Source organism: Stegostoma tigrinum, chromosome 30, assembly GCF_030684315.1.
Source record: "Stegostoma tigrinum isolate sSteTig4 chromosome 30, sSteTig4.hap1, whole genome shotgun sequence".
NCBI classification, from domain to species: Eukaryota; Metazoa; Chordata; class Chondrichthyes; order Orectolobiformes; family Stegostomatidae; genus Stegostoma; species Stegostoma tigrinum.
In genome coordinates, this window is record NC_081383.1 from 43,044,807 (window position 1) to 43,061,277 (window position 16,471).

The 16,471-nt window shown below is 40.5% G+C and overlaps 1 protein-coding gene across 4 annotated transcripts in view; it reads right to left on the reverse strand.

Annotated features, from left to right (window-relative positions):
* Window positions 1-16,471, reverse strand: part of eps15l1a (epidermal growth factor receptor pathway substrate 15-like 1a) — a 336,507-nt gene that overhangs the window by 94,296 nt on the left and 225,740 nt on the right. For all 4 annotated transcript variants that reach the window (XM_048559812.2, XM_048559811.2, XM_048559814.2 and 1 more), the window contains one exon: window positions 2,905-3,052. In XM_048559812.2, coding sequence (XP_048415769.1) covers window positions 2,905-3,052 — 148 coding nt within the window. The remainder of the gene's footprint in view (window positions 1-2,904; window positions 3,053-16,471) is intronic.

Here is a 16,471-nt window from a genome sequence, read left to right on the forward strand (position 1 = left end):
GAACGAAAAAAAAGTGTCCGTTAGATGGAGAGAAATTGCAGAGCAGAGGGACCAGGGTACTGGTACGATAATCTCAAAATGTCAGCAATAAGACACAGCAAGTGATTAGGAAGTCAACTTGCTTTCAAAGAAAAAAAATAAAAGCTGGCATAAGATTATTTGCGATCAATTACTAACAGAATGACCATTTGCCCACTTCCATGAAGCAGATTTCCATGTCTTACCAGGAAGGAAATTACTGTCTCAATTAATTTTTGCAAAGTATAAGTCTGCAACTCACAGAGTTGACAATTCCACTGGCAAGTACCAAGAAATATATCAACTTGAAATTCTGTGATGGAGACACACAATAGTATTTTGGAAAGTTCCTGATTCCAGAGCCCACTTCCATTAAGAAGATCCCTGACCAATATATTTTCCTTTACAAGACAATACACAGGCGCAAGATGGGGTTTGTTTCATCACCTCTAATGCCATGCGCCAGGCAACAATGGAAGCAGGCAAATGACAATACTGTCAGGCTGAAATATCTACTTCCATTCACTCAGACTTCAGTCCAGCTGTAATGATCAAGATCAAGCTCTCAACTCTCTCAGCTCCATCCACCCTACAATTCCTCCAATACCCTTCAAATCTCCCCTGCCCCATCAGTATCCCCACTAGCCTCTCCATGACACCTCACAACCCATCCATCCTCCATACCCATCCCAGCACCTATTATGTAAAAGCCAATGAGCCAGATATGGCAAGTTTTTGAAATGATTCAGAAACGTTAAGCAAAGGCTTTGGAAAGATCCTTTCTAAAACAAAATGGTTCAATCTCGTAGTCTGTCAATCAAGCATCATAGCATCAACATCAGAAGGTTTCATCCATTTCGGATATCTTAATGCCATACAAGTAAAATTGACAGTGAAAAATCTGTTCAAAGAAACATTAAGTATTTAAGGATGTAAATTGATCTTAAAGTAATTAACCAATTTCTTGAAGGGGTCCTATAATTATTTCACTTTCTAACTCATACTTAAACCTCAAAGGGCCACCCTGACAAAATATCTCTATTTGAATGAGAATTTTCTTTCATTTTCAGTGAGCTCTGCAACATCTGTAACGTCAAATGTGATCTAATTCTGATTAATGGTGCATAAAGCACCTTTGTATCAGAGATTTTGGCATCCAAATGCTAGATATTGTTGTCCCTCATTGGCCTTCCATGTCTTACCAGGAAAGAAATTTCTGTCTCAAATGATTTTGCTAAGTAACAATCTCCAGCTCTCAGAATTTATCCTTCACTAATCACTTTTCTCTCTCATCCCACGGCTTCTACCGGGCTGGGGAGTCTACAGAATGCCTCTGGTAATCGTTATGTCTGTTGCCATCTTGTTAAGTCTAAATGAAGTTGAATAAAAGATTTTGATAAGGTAAATAGAGAGAAACTATTTCCTGTGATTACAGCCTTAAAATTAGAGTTGGGTCATCAGGAAGCACTTCTTCGCAAAATTGGTTGTGAAAATCTAGAAAGATGCTGGGTAGACATGACATAACCAAATGAACAAGCTTGAATGGCCTACTCCTATTCCTGTCAAGTGGCTTTATTCCTGTCTTTTCCTTCTCTCACTGCACCTCATTTGTGGAGCTCATAGATGATTCATATATTGTGCTAGCTAATTTATTCAAGATTACCTGGTACACATAAGCGTCAACTTTACTTCAACATACTTCATAGAATTATACTAAACGGAACCAGATATTCAGACTATCATGTATGCACTTGCTCTTGAAACAGGTATCCAGTTAGCACCATTTCCTTATGTTTTTTCCATGGTCATGTACCTGTATTCCTTCAAGGAGTTAGTACTCTTCATTAGTGAGAATCAATCTGCTTCCACCATTCTTTCTAGCAGTGAAATGTAGATCATAGCAATTTGCCATATAAAAAAGTTTATCATTGTGTCTCTGCTTCCTTTTTATTGCCCAATCTAGAAAATAATTACCTAGTTTCTTCAGTCTCTCCATGTATCCAAAACTTGAGTATTTCTGACATGCAATGAAGTGCTGGTATAAATGTTATTTTAATGTATCAAGTGTTCAAGTATCACAAAGAAGACACTCTTATCAATATTTCCTTTCTTTTGAGACTAAGGGTCCACTTTCCACGTCAAAACACAAACAGACACTCCAGAAGTCAGATGGAAACGTGCACCTTACCATTTTGCGTCACTCAGAATTAGTGCAAACTGTTAACATGGCACCTTACGAAACTGGTTGCAAGAAGCAGAAGCATAAACAAGCATAACCGAACAGAAAGGAATTACTGTTTTTTGAATTTCTGCTTTTTGTTGATTTATGATATTGTCTTGCCTATCAATGATAATTGGCAAATTTTTATTAGATCAGAATATTGTAATGTGTAATTTTAAAGAGGTGTCCACTGGCGTGCTTATTTAGTGAACATTTCCCAGGCACATTCAGTAGCCAAATGTCGCAGAAAAGTTTCAAAATATTTAATTGGCCAACTGGTCAACAGATGTATGGCAACAGATTTTGGCAAACCACCTCAAGGTACTCCACGATGGAAGTGGTGGGGGGGAAGGGGGACAATATTACATGGAGAGAAACTGTGGGATGGGAATGAAAACAATGGTTTAGTTGTTGTATGCAGAGAATGGTATGGTGGTACAGGGAATATGTGATGCTATAGGATGGGATTTCAATAAGTACTATTGGAACGAAGATATTAACTGCTCTGCACATGTTTTGTGGGTGCGTGCCAGTATTTATGTCTAAAAAGCACAATGAACAGCCAAACAAGCATAGCACATGATGAAAAAAAAAACTAGCTAATGTCTATGCTAGGGGATTACAGTAATCAAATGTATACTTACCAATGAGTCAATTCAACTTACCACTAGGGGGTGCTTTAGGTCGTGGGGGAACACTTTTCTTTGGGGGCAGTGCTGGTGTATCTTGTTTACTTTGAAAAGGGTCATCAGTGAATCCATGCCCTCCAAACTTTCCCGAGCCAGCAGTAGCAAAAGGATCTGGATTTGAGGGCTGGAGATACAGTGCAGAGAACACATGGTCAATCCTTCTGTACCTTCCAGGGTCTAATTCATTTCTCAAAATTCAAGTACAATGCTGAATGCCCCCCTCCCCATAGCAAAGATGAGGTAAGAGTAATAAGTAGAATTGAGCTTGTAAAGCATCAGTGATACACCTCCACAAGCTTCTGGAAGAAACCAAAGTTTTATCACTATAGCTGGGAGCAGGGCTGGAATATGAAGGGAATACAAGGAGAGGGGTGAGAGAAGAGAAGCAGGAGGGAGATATTTCCTTTCTCAGGCACTGCATTGAATAATTTCTTATTCTTGATGGCCTCAACTTAATTCATCATGTTCTCTCTCCTTGATTTCACTGCACTCTTATCCTCATACTAAACTCTCCCTCCAGTTAAACATCCCAAACAAAATTAATGATCAAGCCTTGACTGTGCCATCTTGTGCTCATGCTAGTCCCATTATATCAATCATGGACAACAGAATATCTGATCAACGAGATAACAAAGTGTGGGGCTGGATGAACACAGCAGGCCAAGCAACATCTTAGGAGCACAAAAGCTGATGTTTCGGGCCTAGACCCTTCATCAGAAAAGCAGCATCTGCAGTTCCCATTATCTCTGATACAAGGATATCTGATCAATTCCCTATACCATTATTGATCAAATTGCCTGCCTTCACACACCATACCTTATTCTAAATCCATCCCTGGGAAAAAGAAATCCTCAGTTTACTTACAATTTCTAGCTTTTGGCCTTCTGTTCACCATAACATCTCTGCCGCTATCATCCCTCGCCTAAATTCACAGGGCACAGGAGCAAAGTCAGAATTTGCTAGAAAAGCTCAGCAGGTCTGGCAGCATCTGTGAAGAAGAATTAGGGTTAACATTTCAGGTCTGGTTCCCCTTCCTCAGGACTGACAGGAGTTACGAAAATGTTAGTTTGTATGCTGAAGGTTGGGTGGGTGGGGGGGGGGGGGGGGGGGGGGGTAAAGAAGTAAACGATACGTGGATGTACAGACCAATGAGAGAGAAGAAGAGTAGGACAGACAAAGTAGTGATAACAATCTGGCTAGGAGGGTGAGTAGCTGTTAATGGGTATTGTTGGTGACTAATGCGTGTAATGGCAGACATTTCCCTACCTACCATCAGTTCTGAGGAAGAGTCACCAGTCCTGAAATGTTAACTCTGATTTTTATTCACAGATGCTGTCAGACCAGCTGAGCTTTTCCAGCAACTTCTGATTTTGTTCCTGATTTACAGCATCTGCAGTTTTTTTTTTCGGTTTTTATTCAAGTGGCACAGATTTAAAAGGAATTGATGGACAAATAGTCCAGATCTGGCTGGACCTCTTAAAACAATGTCGGACTTTGTGCTTTCATTTCATAAAACAGCCCACTGTTCCAGGAACGTTTTGGAAGGCAAAAACAAACTTCTTTTTTGGTAAATCATTTTCTTAAATAATTCTCTCTCTGCTGCCCTTCCGACCTCACCTCAAAGCCTGTGGACTACTTGACACAATTCAACCAGCTGTTATCATGTCTGCTCCATCTCCTAGACCGCCTGGCCATCTTCTTTTAATGTATACCATCTTATGAGATATACAGGGGCCTGAAGACTGAAAAAGTTGGGGCCTAAAAGGGGAACTGAGATGGGGGAGAGATTGAAGAGTCAATATAGTATACTTTTGCTTTACTGTTCAAAATGCAAGTATAAGACTATAAGAACAAGCCTGCACAGTGTCCTATGTGTTGATCACCAAAACGCTGAGCAACCGCAATACTGCTGTTTGTCTTTCCCATTGCTTACTGCCTCCATGCTGTCTGTGTAATTTGTTCAAGTGCTTTACACATAAGTTCTTTTAAACATCAATATTTATGACTCTAAAGTGTTTAACCTCTCATTTCTTCACATTATACTTAATCTGCCAACTTGTTGCCTACTCACTTAACATGCTTTTGCATCTTTGCAGCCACTTTGTGCCCGCTTTGGAAAGCACACAGAACCAAGTGGACTAACATAAGTGACAATCAGAAACTTTTCTATTATGAGGAGATTCTTCAGGTGCCAATGGCAGAAACGCTGAGACCTTTCACGGACCAAAATAACAAGGCAATGATAGACCCCATTCCTATTTCTCACATGTACCTTTTCAAAAAAAGCAGATTCTATGAAATTGACTTGTCCACCTTTAAATAGCCTAAATGAGCTCATTCAACCAATAAAGGTATTTCTCCAGAGCAGTGTGCACCAACATCAGTCAATATTCACAGAAATCAGACGAATGTAAACCACTGGCTCTGTTAAATAAGGGTTCTCCTTTGGCGATTCACTTACAATCTACCCAAAACAAATCATTTCACGTGAGATATTTATCCACTTGTGATATTTAACTTGGTAGTAAATAATCTTACAAAGTTTCAAATTCACATTGTCTACTTCTATAAAGACATAACTGGAGTTACTATTTGTACAGGTTCACACAATTACAATGCAAACTTTTCTGAAGGTCAAAATTCTGTGATCCAATAAAATCACTCAATGAATTCTGGTCAATGCTGACGCTGCCTTGATACTGGGTTTTAGTTGCTGATCTTGTGGTATGGGTCTTGCACGGAATGGGTTACACAGAAATAAACCAAGCAGATTTTCCCAAATATTGGCCAGACACGTCCATTTTTCGCTGGGTCCTGCAATGACACTAATTCCTTGTATGTGACATTGTAATTCAAGGGAGGAATAAGATAAAGGTGGAAATTGGCTTATGAATACAAATGCAGAAGGGTTTCTTGAGCGAGAAATAAACAGTGTGTACTCAAAGCACCAGGCTACTCTCAACTAGCACCGATTCTCCTCAACACCAACCATTATTTTTTATGCAATATGATCAACATGTCATATGCTCATATCTACCAGGCATAACACTACACATTAAAGTGAAATCCTGCATATGCAAGCACCTCCTGCCTACATCCCTGTTTATAATTAAGACAACCTATGTAAACATATAAACTAGTAATTTTCCAATGTAAACAGTAATCTGTTGGTATGTAATGTAGGTTCTAGCAACGTGGTCACAGTGTGATTGAAATCCGAATTTCTCCAACTTTTATGAGTGATTCGTTTTAACCCCTTTAGTCTTCAAGTTTTATTTTCAACATCTTATCAATTTGATAACATATTTTAAATATATTTCTCATACTTGCATTGTCTTGCTTCTTTTAATTTGATTTAGGCGGGCAGTCTTTAGAGTCCCACTCTACTTCCCTCGCTCTAACCATTCACCTTCAGAACCTAAACCACACATACCAAAACCAGACTGAACCCCTCCGCTAACAAATAAATACATGCTGTGTTACAAGTCTCAGACCTCCAGGGAAAAACTACATATCGTCTGAAGCACTTATTTTATCCAAATTCAGACAGAGATGTACCATACATTTATAAGATACAGCAAGTGTTCAAACACAGACCTGCAATACAAGGCATCCATAATAATAGGAAACACATCTAAACCTAAAATCCTGATAACTGCAAATTAAACAGAAACAGGTGGTTTCTGATAAATATCTGGTTTATAATTCAGTATAGAGCCAGGCTGAATATAGAAAGCAGAAAAAAAGGGTTTTTTGAACAGTGGGAAAGGGTATTTCAAGGCTGGTATGTTTAGAGTGCAAAAAGGAGTTAGGGTGGAGGATTTAAATAAGCATTGTACATCTGTAGTTACCAAACAGTACATTGAAAATGTCACAATCAAGAGATACTTACGATACTGAACAGGATAAAATAAGCAAATACATAGTACACAAAAGGTTGATAGCATTTAAAATCAAAAAGTCACCCAGTCTGAATTGGATGCGTATTAGTTTCTGAGGAAAGATTTTTAAAATTTATTCTTGGGACATGAGCATCGCTGGCGAGTCCCACATTTATTTCCTATCTCTAAATAGTGGCAGTGAACTGCCTTCTAGAACTGTCGCAGTTCTAGAGGCCAGGTACACACAGTGATTTTTTTTTCCCTCTGGTAGTTTACTGTGGCACAGTGGTTAGCATTGATGCCTCACAGGGCCAGGGGCCAGGGAGCCGGGTTCGATTCCAGCCTTGGGTGATTGTCTGTGTGGAGTTTCATCATTCTCGTATGTGCGTCGGTTTCCTCCCACAGTCCAAGGATGCGCAGATTAGATGGACTGTAGTGGTTCAAGGTGGCAGCTCATGACCACCTTCCCCTGGGCAGTTACAGGTGATTCACTAAATGCTGGCTTAACCAGTGTTGCCCACATCCTGCGAATAACTTTAAAAAAAACAAGTCAAAGGTTGTCCATGGATCTAAAAGGACAAGGAGGATAACCTAACTCTGTCAGTCACATGGGTACAATTTAAGACTAACGAAACCTAATTTAGTGAATTCAAATATGGAATTTGGGTAAAAAGGAAGCATGATATACAATGCTTATTTGTGGGTGAAACAATTTACAAGGTGCTGTTGTTTCTATTATGGGCAGGCATCAATGTAACAAATATTCAACAGAGCTGAAGAGTAAGAAAAACTTCCATGTACAGTTGTAAATAGCAACGGATTCTAATCGGAAACACACTAATAAATAGCAGATGTTTGTAACACCAAGACCAATAAGTTAAACAAGACACCTCAGACAACCACATCAAGCACAAAACAAATATTATTGTCAAGTAAAAGCATTGATGCATGGTACACATAGCACATTGACTTCAGACAATTAGTACAGATCCTACGAGCTTAACTAGGCCAACCACAGCAAAACATTTGTTAGAACAGCATGATTGATGCAAACATTCCTCAGATCACTGCATGTCTCCTCAAAGCTTTACCAGGTACAATGATCAAATGAGAAGCTTGATAGCAATACTCTCAACTTGTTTGGACAAGTGTTGCTGTAACATCACTTGGAATTAACCTATACAACGTGCAACAGTACGTTCACTAGACTGGGATTAAACCTACACCTACCCTTTCATCACTGGCCTACAGGATGCACTACGGTAACTCACCAATGATGATCAAACAGCAACACTTTTCTTGGTGACCTTTACCAACAAAACGTTTAGTAGTAGAGATGCCATGGAAGCATTACTCAGTCACATATTGACTTGGACATTCAATACTCTCTCTTCATTAGCAATGAGTCAATATCATGAGAATTGAGCACCATCACAAGTTGTTGTTCAAAACGTAGGAGCCACAACATAATACTGTCTATTACAGGCCATCATGATTACATAATGTCAGCAGTTGAAAAATAGTCCGGTTCAGGATTACTGTTAGAATTGGTTACAGTGTAGGGAGTTTTATCTGGTTTATGCTAGGCTAAATGAATTGACACAGGGTCACAAACTCAGAAGAACACAAAATAATTCATTCCAATAATGCATTCTGGGTTTACAATACAAAGCTTGCAATGTCTCCAAATCAGCAGAGTTTTTGCTTTGTGAAAAGATGTTCACTAACTAATTTTTCTACATCAACCAGAACAGGTCAATTTTACTGCATTAAACACGTACAACAAAAACAATGTTAGAAATTAGATATTCCAAAAGACTACGACCACCTTTACCAATCAGAGGTTAATCTGTACAGTCTTTGAGATTGAGACTAGTCATGGAGATGGTGCTATGGTACATAGTGGGGCACCAATATCCGGTGCTGTGGTAGTGCAGCCACAACTTTCAAACCACTTAATACCTCAGGCATCCTTAGTTGTGCTATCACAATGAGAGTCATATACCCGAACCATGACAGTCAGTTAGCATTGAGGTAATACTGCACATCTCCACCTTGGAACTGGCTCAGTGAGGCAGAATGAAATCACAGAATAAGAGCTGTGCCTTGGAACGGGAAAGGGGCAGTTTTAATTTTAAAAATCCAACCATAACTTAAATTTTATCAGCCAAGTTGCATGTGGAATTTGTGTTAAATGCAGAACAGAAAAAAAAATTCAATGTCCACAGTATGGTTCGGTCAAAGATGCAGAGTAGATGATGGGTTATTCGGTGTTAAAATTAGATGTTAGATAGATATATTTACTTAAAATATGAAAGCCCCCAAGATTTGAAGAAATACAGTTTGCAGTTTTTATTATCTAGAGCAGCAATTCTTTACAACAGCATGTGGTTTAAACTTAAACAGTGCATATGGACCTAAAGCAGGCACAAAAACTTCTTTATTCCTCTTTATATTTATTGGCTTAGATTCATACAGCATAGAAAAAGGCCCTTCAGTCCACCACGTCCATGTCGGCCAACAAATGCCAAACTATTTACCTACACTTCCTCCATGCCCTATTATGCCCTTGCATTTTAAATGTTCATCCAAACGCTACTTAAATATTACAAGAATACCAGCCTCCACCACTCAGGTAACATGTTCCACAGTTCCACCAACCTCAGAATGAAAACACTGTTCCTCAGATCCCCTCTAAAACGCTTACTCCGTCTCTTAAACTGAGACCACCTGGTCTTAAGACATTTCTGCCATGGGGAAAAGATTCTCATGATCAACCTGTCTATGCATGTTACAATTTTGTACGCTAGTGAGATCCTTTCCTCAACCTCCCATGTTCCAGGGAAAACAAACTAAGCGTATCCAGTCTCTCCTCATAACTGAGATATTCCATTCCAGGCAACATGCTGGTGAATCTCTTCTGCAGTCTCTCCATACAATCGCATCCTTCCAACAATGTGATGACCAGAAATGCACACAGTATTCCATCTGTGGCCTCACCAGTGTTGCAATACAAGTTCCTTGCTTCTATATTCTACACCCTAGGTAATGAAGTCAAGCATCCCACATGCCTTCTTCACCAGCCTGTTAACCTGTGTTGATACCTTCAGGGATCTATAGGCTTGTGTACCAAGGTCCTTTTGTTCCTCAGAACTCGCTAGAAACCTACCAAGCATTGTGTATCTCCTTCCTTTATTAGAGTTTTCAAAATGCATCACCATACTCTTATCAAAATTAAATTCATCTGCTATTACTTTGCCCAATTTACCAGCTGATCAATGTCATACGGTAGCCTGAGACCATCCTCCCAACATCAATAGCATGTAATCTGGAAACTTAGTAATTATACCCTAATTGTTAATGTATGCAACATACAGCAAGGATCCTGCGCCAATCCCTATGGCATGCTGCTGGTCACAGCTTTCCATTCACAAAAACAACCCCCACCATCACTCTTTGCCTCCTACTTACAAGTCAATTTTGGATCCAGTCTGCCAAATTGTTTTGGATTCCTCTGGCTCTTACCTTTTGGATGAGCCTTTCACATGTGAACTTATCAAAAGCCTCATCCATGCAAACCACATAAAATGTACTACTGTCATCCATATACTCAGCTACTTTTTAAAAAACCCAATGAAACTGGTCAGATCTAATCAGGATCACCCTTCAACAAATCTACACTGATTATCCCTGCCTTTCCACATGTTGATTAACCCTAACCTTCAGAATTGTTTCCAATAATTTTTCCATCACTGACATCAGACTGGTTGGTCTTTAATTACGTGGCCTGTCCCTGCTATCTTTCTTGTACAAAGGAATTACATTAGCTATCCTCCAGTTATCTAGAACTTCACCGGTGGTCAGCAAAGTATTAAATATCTCCACCAGGTCCCCAGCAACCTCTTCCCTTACCTCCTGCAGCAGCCTGGAATACGTCCCATCAGGCCCTGAGGATTTATGCATTTTTGTGCCTGCTAAAACATCTAATATCTCTCCTATATTAAGTTTAACATGCTCTAGATCTTCACCATTCCAAATGAAATCTCTAGCTCCACTGTCGTCTTTTGTATTTATGAAGGCAATTTCATTTCAGACCTCACCCACGTCTGCTAGTTCCACACACAGTTTATCCCTTTGGTCTCTAATAGGCTCCCCTCTTTCCAAGGTAATCCTCTTACTCTTAATATACTTATAAAATGCCTTGGAGTTGTCCTTAATCCAAAGATATTTCATCACCTCTCTTTGTCCTCTTATTTACTTTTTAAAGCATACCCCTACACTTCTGAGGGGCCTGGTTTGTTTTTAATGATCTGTACCTAACATATGCTTCCTTCTTTTTGTTTATCAAACTCATGATATCCCTTGACATGCAGGGTTCTCTGGACATCACTCTTAGATGAACACTCTGACCCTGAACTCTCACAAGATTACTCCCACTTTTCAAGTGTAGATTTACCTCCCTCTCTATGCCAGATCCTGATATTGAAATTGACCTTCCTCCAAGTAAGACACAATTTCTGCACAATCTTTATCCCTTTCCATAATGATTTGAAACTTACAGGGCTATGGTCACTATCATCAAAACATTCACCCACTCACACTTCAAACACTTCACTGGCTTCTATCCTTGGGATTAAGAATAGAACTGCACCACCTTTGGTAGGGCAATCGATACATTGGCACAAAACGTTCTCTTGGGTCCTTTTTAAAAATTCCACCCCTTCTAATCCTTTCATATGAAAAGCTTTCCCAGCTAATGTTAGCAAAGTTAAAATCTCCTTCTACTATTACTCCCCATAAATCCCCATTACTCTCACACCTTTGTGATTTGCCAACACATCTACTCCTGTATCTCCCTCTGACTGTTGGAAGGTCTGCCAAGCCCAGCAAAGTAATCATCCTATTTTTACTTCTCAGCTCTATCCAGATATAAGGGATTCCCTTTATCAATAATAGAATGCCCTCATCTAGGGTTAACGTTATTTATTTAGCTTCAAATTTTAAAAAATGGATGTCTGCCAAGTAGTTGTTAACATAGTAATTCCTTCAATTACATTGATTATTTGTTAATTTCATATTAAATTTCAAAATTACTAGTTACAGTAACATTGAAAAATGTAAATCCAGTGGTAACTTTTTGTACATAATTATTACATCTTTGGTAATATGCTTAAATGGATGTAAAAATTCACACCACTGTTTGAAAATATGAATTTGCCTGGTGGCCTGGCTGATATTCATCCCTCAATTAACACCGCTAATGAGAGCAGGAGAGATTGTGCATGTGTAAATTTGATTCCACGTACACCAGTGGCTGCATTTTCAAAGCATCTGTGACACATGGAGTGTTCTGAGGTGTCTAGTATTTTGGTGGAGGTCTGCTGAAGCAAAAGGAACTAGCAATAAACAGAAGAATAACCAAGCTTCTCAACTGTAGGACTGAATGGTGATAACAGCAATGCGTGAACAGAATGGAACGGAATTGCAGCATAGCATGAGTATGATAGATAGCACAATGGAGTGGGAGAGATGTGCGAAAACCAATAGGAAATCCTGCTTTATACTATCTGCTGGGCACGTCTATGATGTGACAATCTCACCTAATTTTAAACTTTCATTAATGCTGGGAACCGGCACCACCCAATGCTCACACATATGACTATTAATATCGGGACTTGTATTTAACTTTCCAATTTACCAACTTTAAAATTGAAGACACTGCTTTCAGAACTCCATCTACCCCTGCTGAATTAAAACACTTTTCACACACGTAAGATGTGTTTCTCAAAGTCTTTTTTTCCATACTGCACAGTGCAGTAAATCATTAGATACGGACAAACACAGAGAAGAGATATCTTCAGAGACAATTTAATTAGTTTATCTCAAGCAAGATTGGCCCTGGTTAAGATGCTACCACAGGGAATTACAGCAATCACATATTCAAATAAAAACACACACCATGAGAACAAATGCGTGAGAGAGAGCAAGGGAGGGGGAGGGGGAGAGGGCGGGGGCGGGGGAGAGGGCGGGGGCAAGGAGGGAGGAGGGAGAGAGAGAGAGCGCGCGCGAGGGGCAGAGCGCGCGAGGGGCAGAGCGCGCGAGGGGCAGAGCGTGCGAGGGGCAGAGCGCGCGAGAGTGAGCAAGAGACAGCGCGAGAGAGCGAGCGAGAGCGCGAGAGACAGGGAGCGCGAGAGACAGGGAGAGCGAGGGAGCGCGCGCGCGAGGGAGAGCGAGAGACAGAGAGCGCGAGGGAGAGCGAGCGCGAGGGAGAGCGAGAGAGCGAGCGCGAGGGAGAGAGAGCGCGAGAGAGAGCGCGAGAGCAGGAGAGCGAGAGCAGGAGAGCGAGAGAGCGCGCGCGCGAGGGAGAGCCAGAGAGCGCGCGCGTGAGAGCGTGAGAGCGCGCGAGAGCCAAAGAGCGCGCGAGAGAGAGAGAGAGCGAGAGAGAGCGAGAGAGAGCGCGCGAGAGAGAGAGAGCGAGAGAGAGCGCGCGCGAGAGAGAGAGCGAGAGAGCGCGCGCGCGAGAGAGAGAGCGAGAGAGCGCGCGCGCGCGAGAGAGAGCGAGAGAGCGCGCGCGCGCGAGAGAGAGCGAGAGAGCGCGCGCGCGCGAGAGAGAGCGAGAGAGCGCGCGCGAGAGAGAGAGAGCGAGAGAGCGCGCGCGCGAGAGAGAGAGCGAGAGAGCGAGTGAGAGACCGAGGGGGGGGGGGGGGAGAGAGAGAGAGAGACAGCGCGCGCGCGCGCGCGAGAGGAAGAGAGTGCGTGCGTGAGAGAGCGTAAAATCTGTTGTGAGGAAGTTAATGGAAACTATAATGAAAGACAGAGTGACTGAACTCAAAGAAAAATGTATCTGTTTAGACAGCCAACATTGATTTGTAGTGGTTAGGTCTTATTTAATTAAATATTTTCATTTTTTGAGAAAATTCTGATTCTACGGTATTCCAGCAGGTAATCAATAATACAAAATAAAAGTTACCTAACATTAAAGCTCATACATTTAACTTGTTTAGGAGTTGTTTAAAAGACAGAAATGGGGATAATGGGCATATAGTTGCGTTGTATGGAAGTATGATGTTCCCACTTGATCTCTGCTGCTGTCTCAACTATTCACTACAAGCATGAATTAATTACTTAGATAGCACAACTTTTCTAAATCTACCAACGACACCTTGAATTGGCAGCACAGTAAGTAATCCAGACAATAGCTTAAAACTACAATGTGATGGGTTAAGCAAATGGACAAACTGCACTAGATGGATTTGAATGCTGGTAACTGTGTGGTTACTTATTCTGAACCAAACGAGTATCATTTTAAATCCTAGATCAATAGATTTTTGCTAGTCAAAGATATTCAGATCTATGATATTAAGTGGGTGCAAAGAGTTAGGATGCATAGCAGCCATGACTGCACTAAACTGCAGCAGAACGGGCTCAAGGGCTGAATGGCCAACTCCTCGGCCCATGTTAGTTATATTAGGTTTCAATAAGAAAATAAGAACTTGCATTCATATTGCAGAACTTGGTAGTCTGGGTGTACTGGTACATGAATCACAAAAGTTTTGTATGTAGTCACAGTAACTGATGAGGAAAGAAAGTGGAGGACTTTGATGATTACTTGAATAGAAATAGGATGCAAGAGTATAAAGAAAAACTAGGAGATTGGCACTAGGTAATGACACTTGTTCGAAGAGATGGGAGAGGTATAATGGGGTGAATGACTTCCTGTGCCACAACAGTTGTGCGATTCTGGAGCACTGATGGTTATTGTAAGGGATTGGAATACAAATGTTGGGAAGTTTTGGCGAAGCTGAACATAGGACTGGTGAGGCCACATTTGGAGTCCTGTGTACAGTTTTGGTTACTTTATTGAAAAACCACTGCATTCATTTATACACATTAATTGCATTCAGGAGAGGTAGTGGTAGTGTCACTGGGCTAGTAATCCAAAGGCCCAGATTCCGAGGAAATAGATTCAATTCAACCATGGTAGCTACTAGAATTCAAATTCAAATTAATAAATGATTTTTTTTCTTTATTCATTGACAGGATGAGGTCGTCACTGGCTAGATCAGCATTCGTTGCCTATCCCCAATTGCCCAGGGGGCTATTAAGAGTCAACTACATTGCTGTGGGTCTGGAGTCATACGTAGGCCAGACCAGGTAAAGGTTGGCAGGTTTCTTCCCTAAAGGACATTAGTGAACCAGATGGGTTTTTCCACCAATTGACAACAGATTCATTGTCATCACTAGATTCCTAATTCCAGATATTTATTGAATTCAAATTCCGCCATCTGATGTGGCAGGATTCAAACTCCACAAAGTTATTTGGGTCGCTAGATTAACAGTCCAGTGATAATACCACTAGGCCATCGTCTCCACCCTGTTAAATCTGGAATCAAGAAGTTGTCTATGGCAATGGTAACGTGAAACTATCACTTGTTGTACAAAAAATCCATCTGGTTCACTACTGTCCTTTACAGATGGAAACGTGCCATCCTTAGATGGTTTGGTCTACTGGTGATTTCAGATTTACAGTAATATGGTTGACTCTTAACTGCCCTCAAACGTGCTCTAAAAAGGCACTCAACTCAAGGACAACCAGGCACCACCAATAAATTCTGGCCTTATCAGTGCTGTCCACATTTTATGAAAAAGAATAAATTAAATATGGTTCAGAGAAGGTTCACTCCACTCATTCCTTGAATGAAGGACTTATCATACGAAAGAGAGGGACACAAGAACTGGAAGAACAGATATTTTAGATAGAGATGAAAGAATTATTTTTCCTCCCAAAGAGTCATTAGTCTGTGGAATTTTCTTGACTAAAAAGCAGTGGAGGCAGATTCACTGAATTTATTCAAAGCACACTTGCCTATGTTATTGATATAGGAGGCTTATGAGGGGAGACAGGAACTAGATCCTTGCATGAATAACAATTTTCAAGGAGGAGAACAGCAGATAACACCTTATAAAGTTAAGTTTCCATTGATCAGTAGTACTTTGCCACTTGTATCTTTATATGATTATGATTTACATGTCCAGTTCAGGCTGCTGGAGATCTGGTGTACTTCACTAGGACTAAGGTTTGCATTTTATTCAAACATGCAATTTTGAACGAAAATAGGAAAAACCCACTTTTCCTGTTTATTGACACGATCTGCATGATTACAGTACTATTTCTCTCTGACAAGTATGGTGAGTCCTGCAGGTATATTTAAAATGTCAGCAGTTATATTTTATTGCTTCTTTGTAGTAAGTGCCAAGAATAAGCTGCTAAGCTTTTGAAATAAACATCATCACACAACTTGCTTTGAAACTACTTGCTGTACAGCTATTCAGAATCAGAAGAGGAGCAACATTTGCCCTTAACCAATTTACTCAGATTAAAGGAATATTTATTATGCGCTTGCCTTAAAGGGAAAAATCATCTGGAATTTGGCTAACATGACCTCCCTTAAGGTCTCATGCTGCGATGGGGTCTCCTACTGAATTGCTATAAAGGTACACATACATAATTATCTTGACTCAAAAGGGGATTAAAAACTTTGCAACACAAATCGCAATATTCACGGACTTAAACTGGGCCTTCTCCCGGAAACCATGTAAGCTCCGCCCCAAATACTTCAAAGCATTTATAGGAACCAGGGATTTAAAATAAAGGTTTCTTG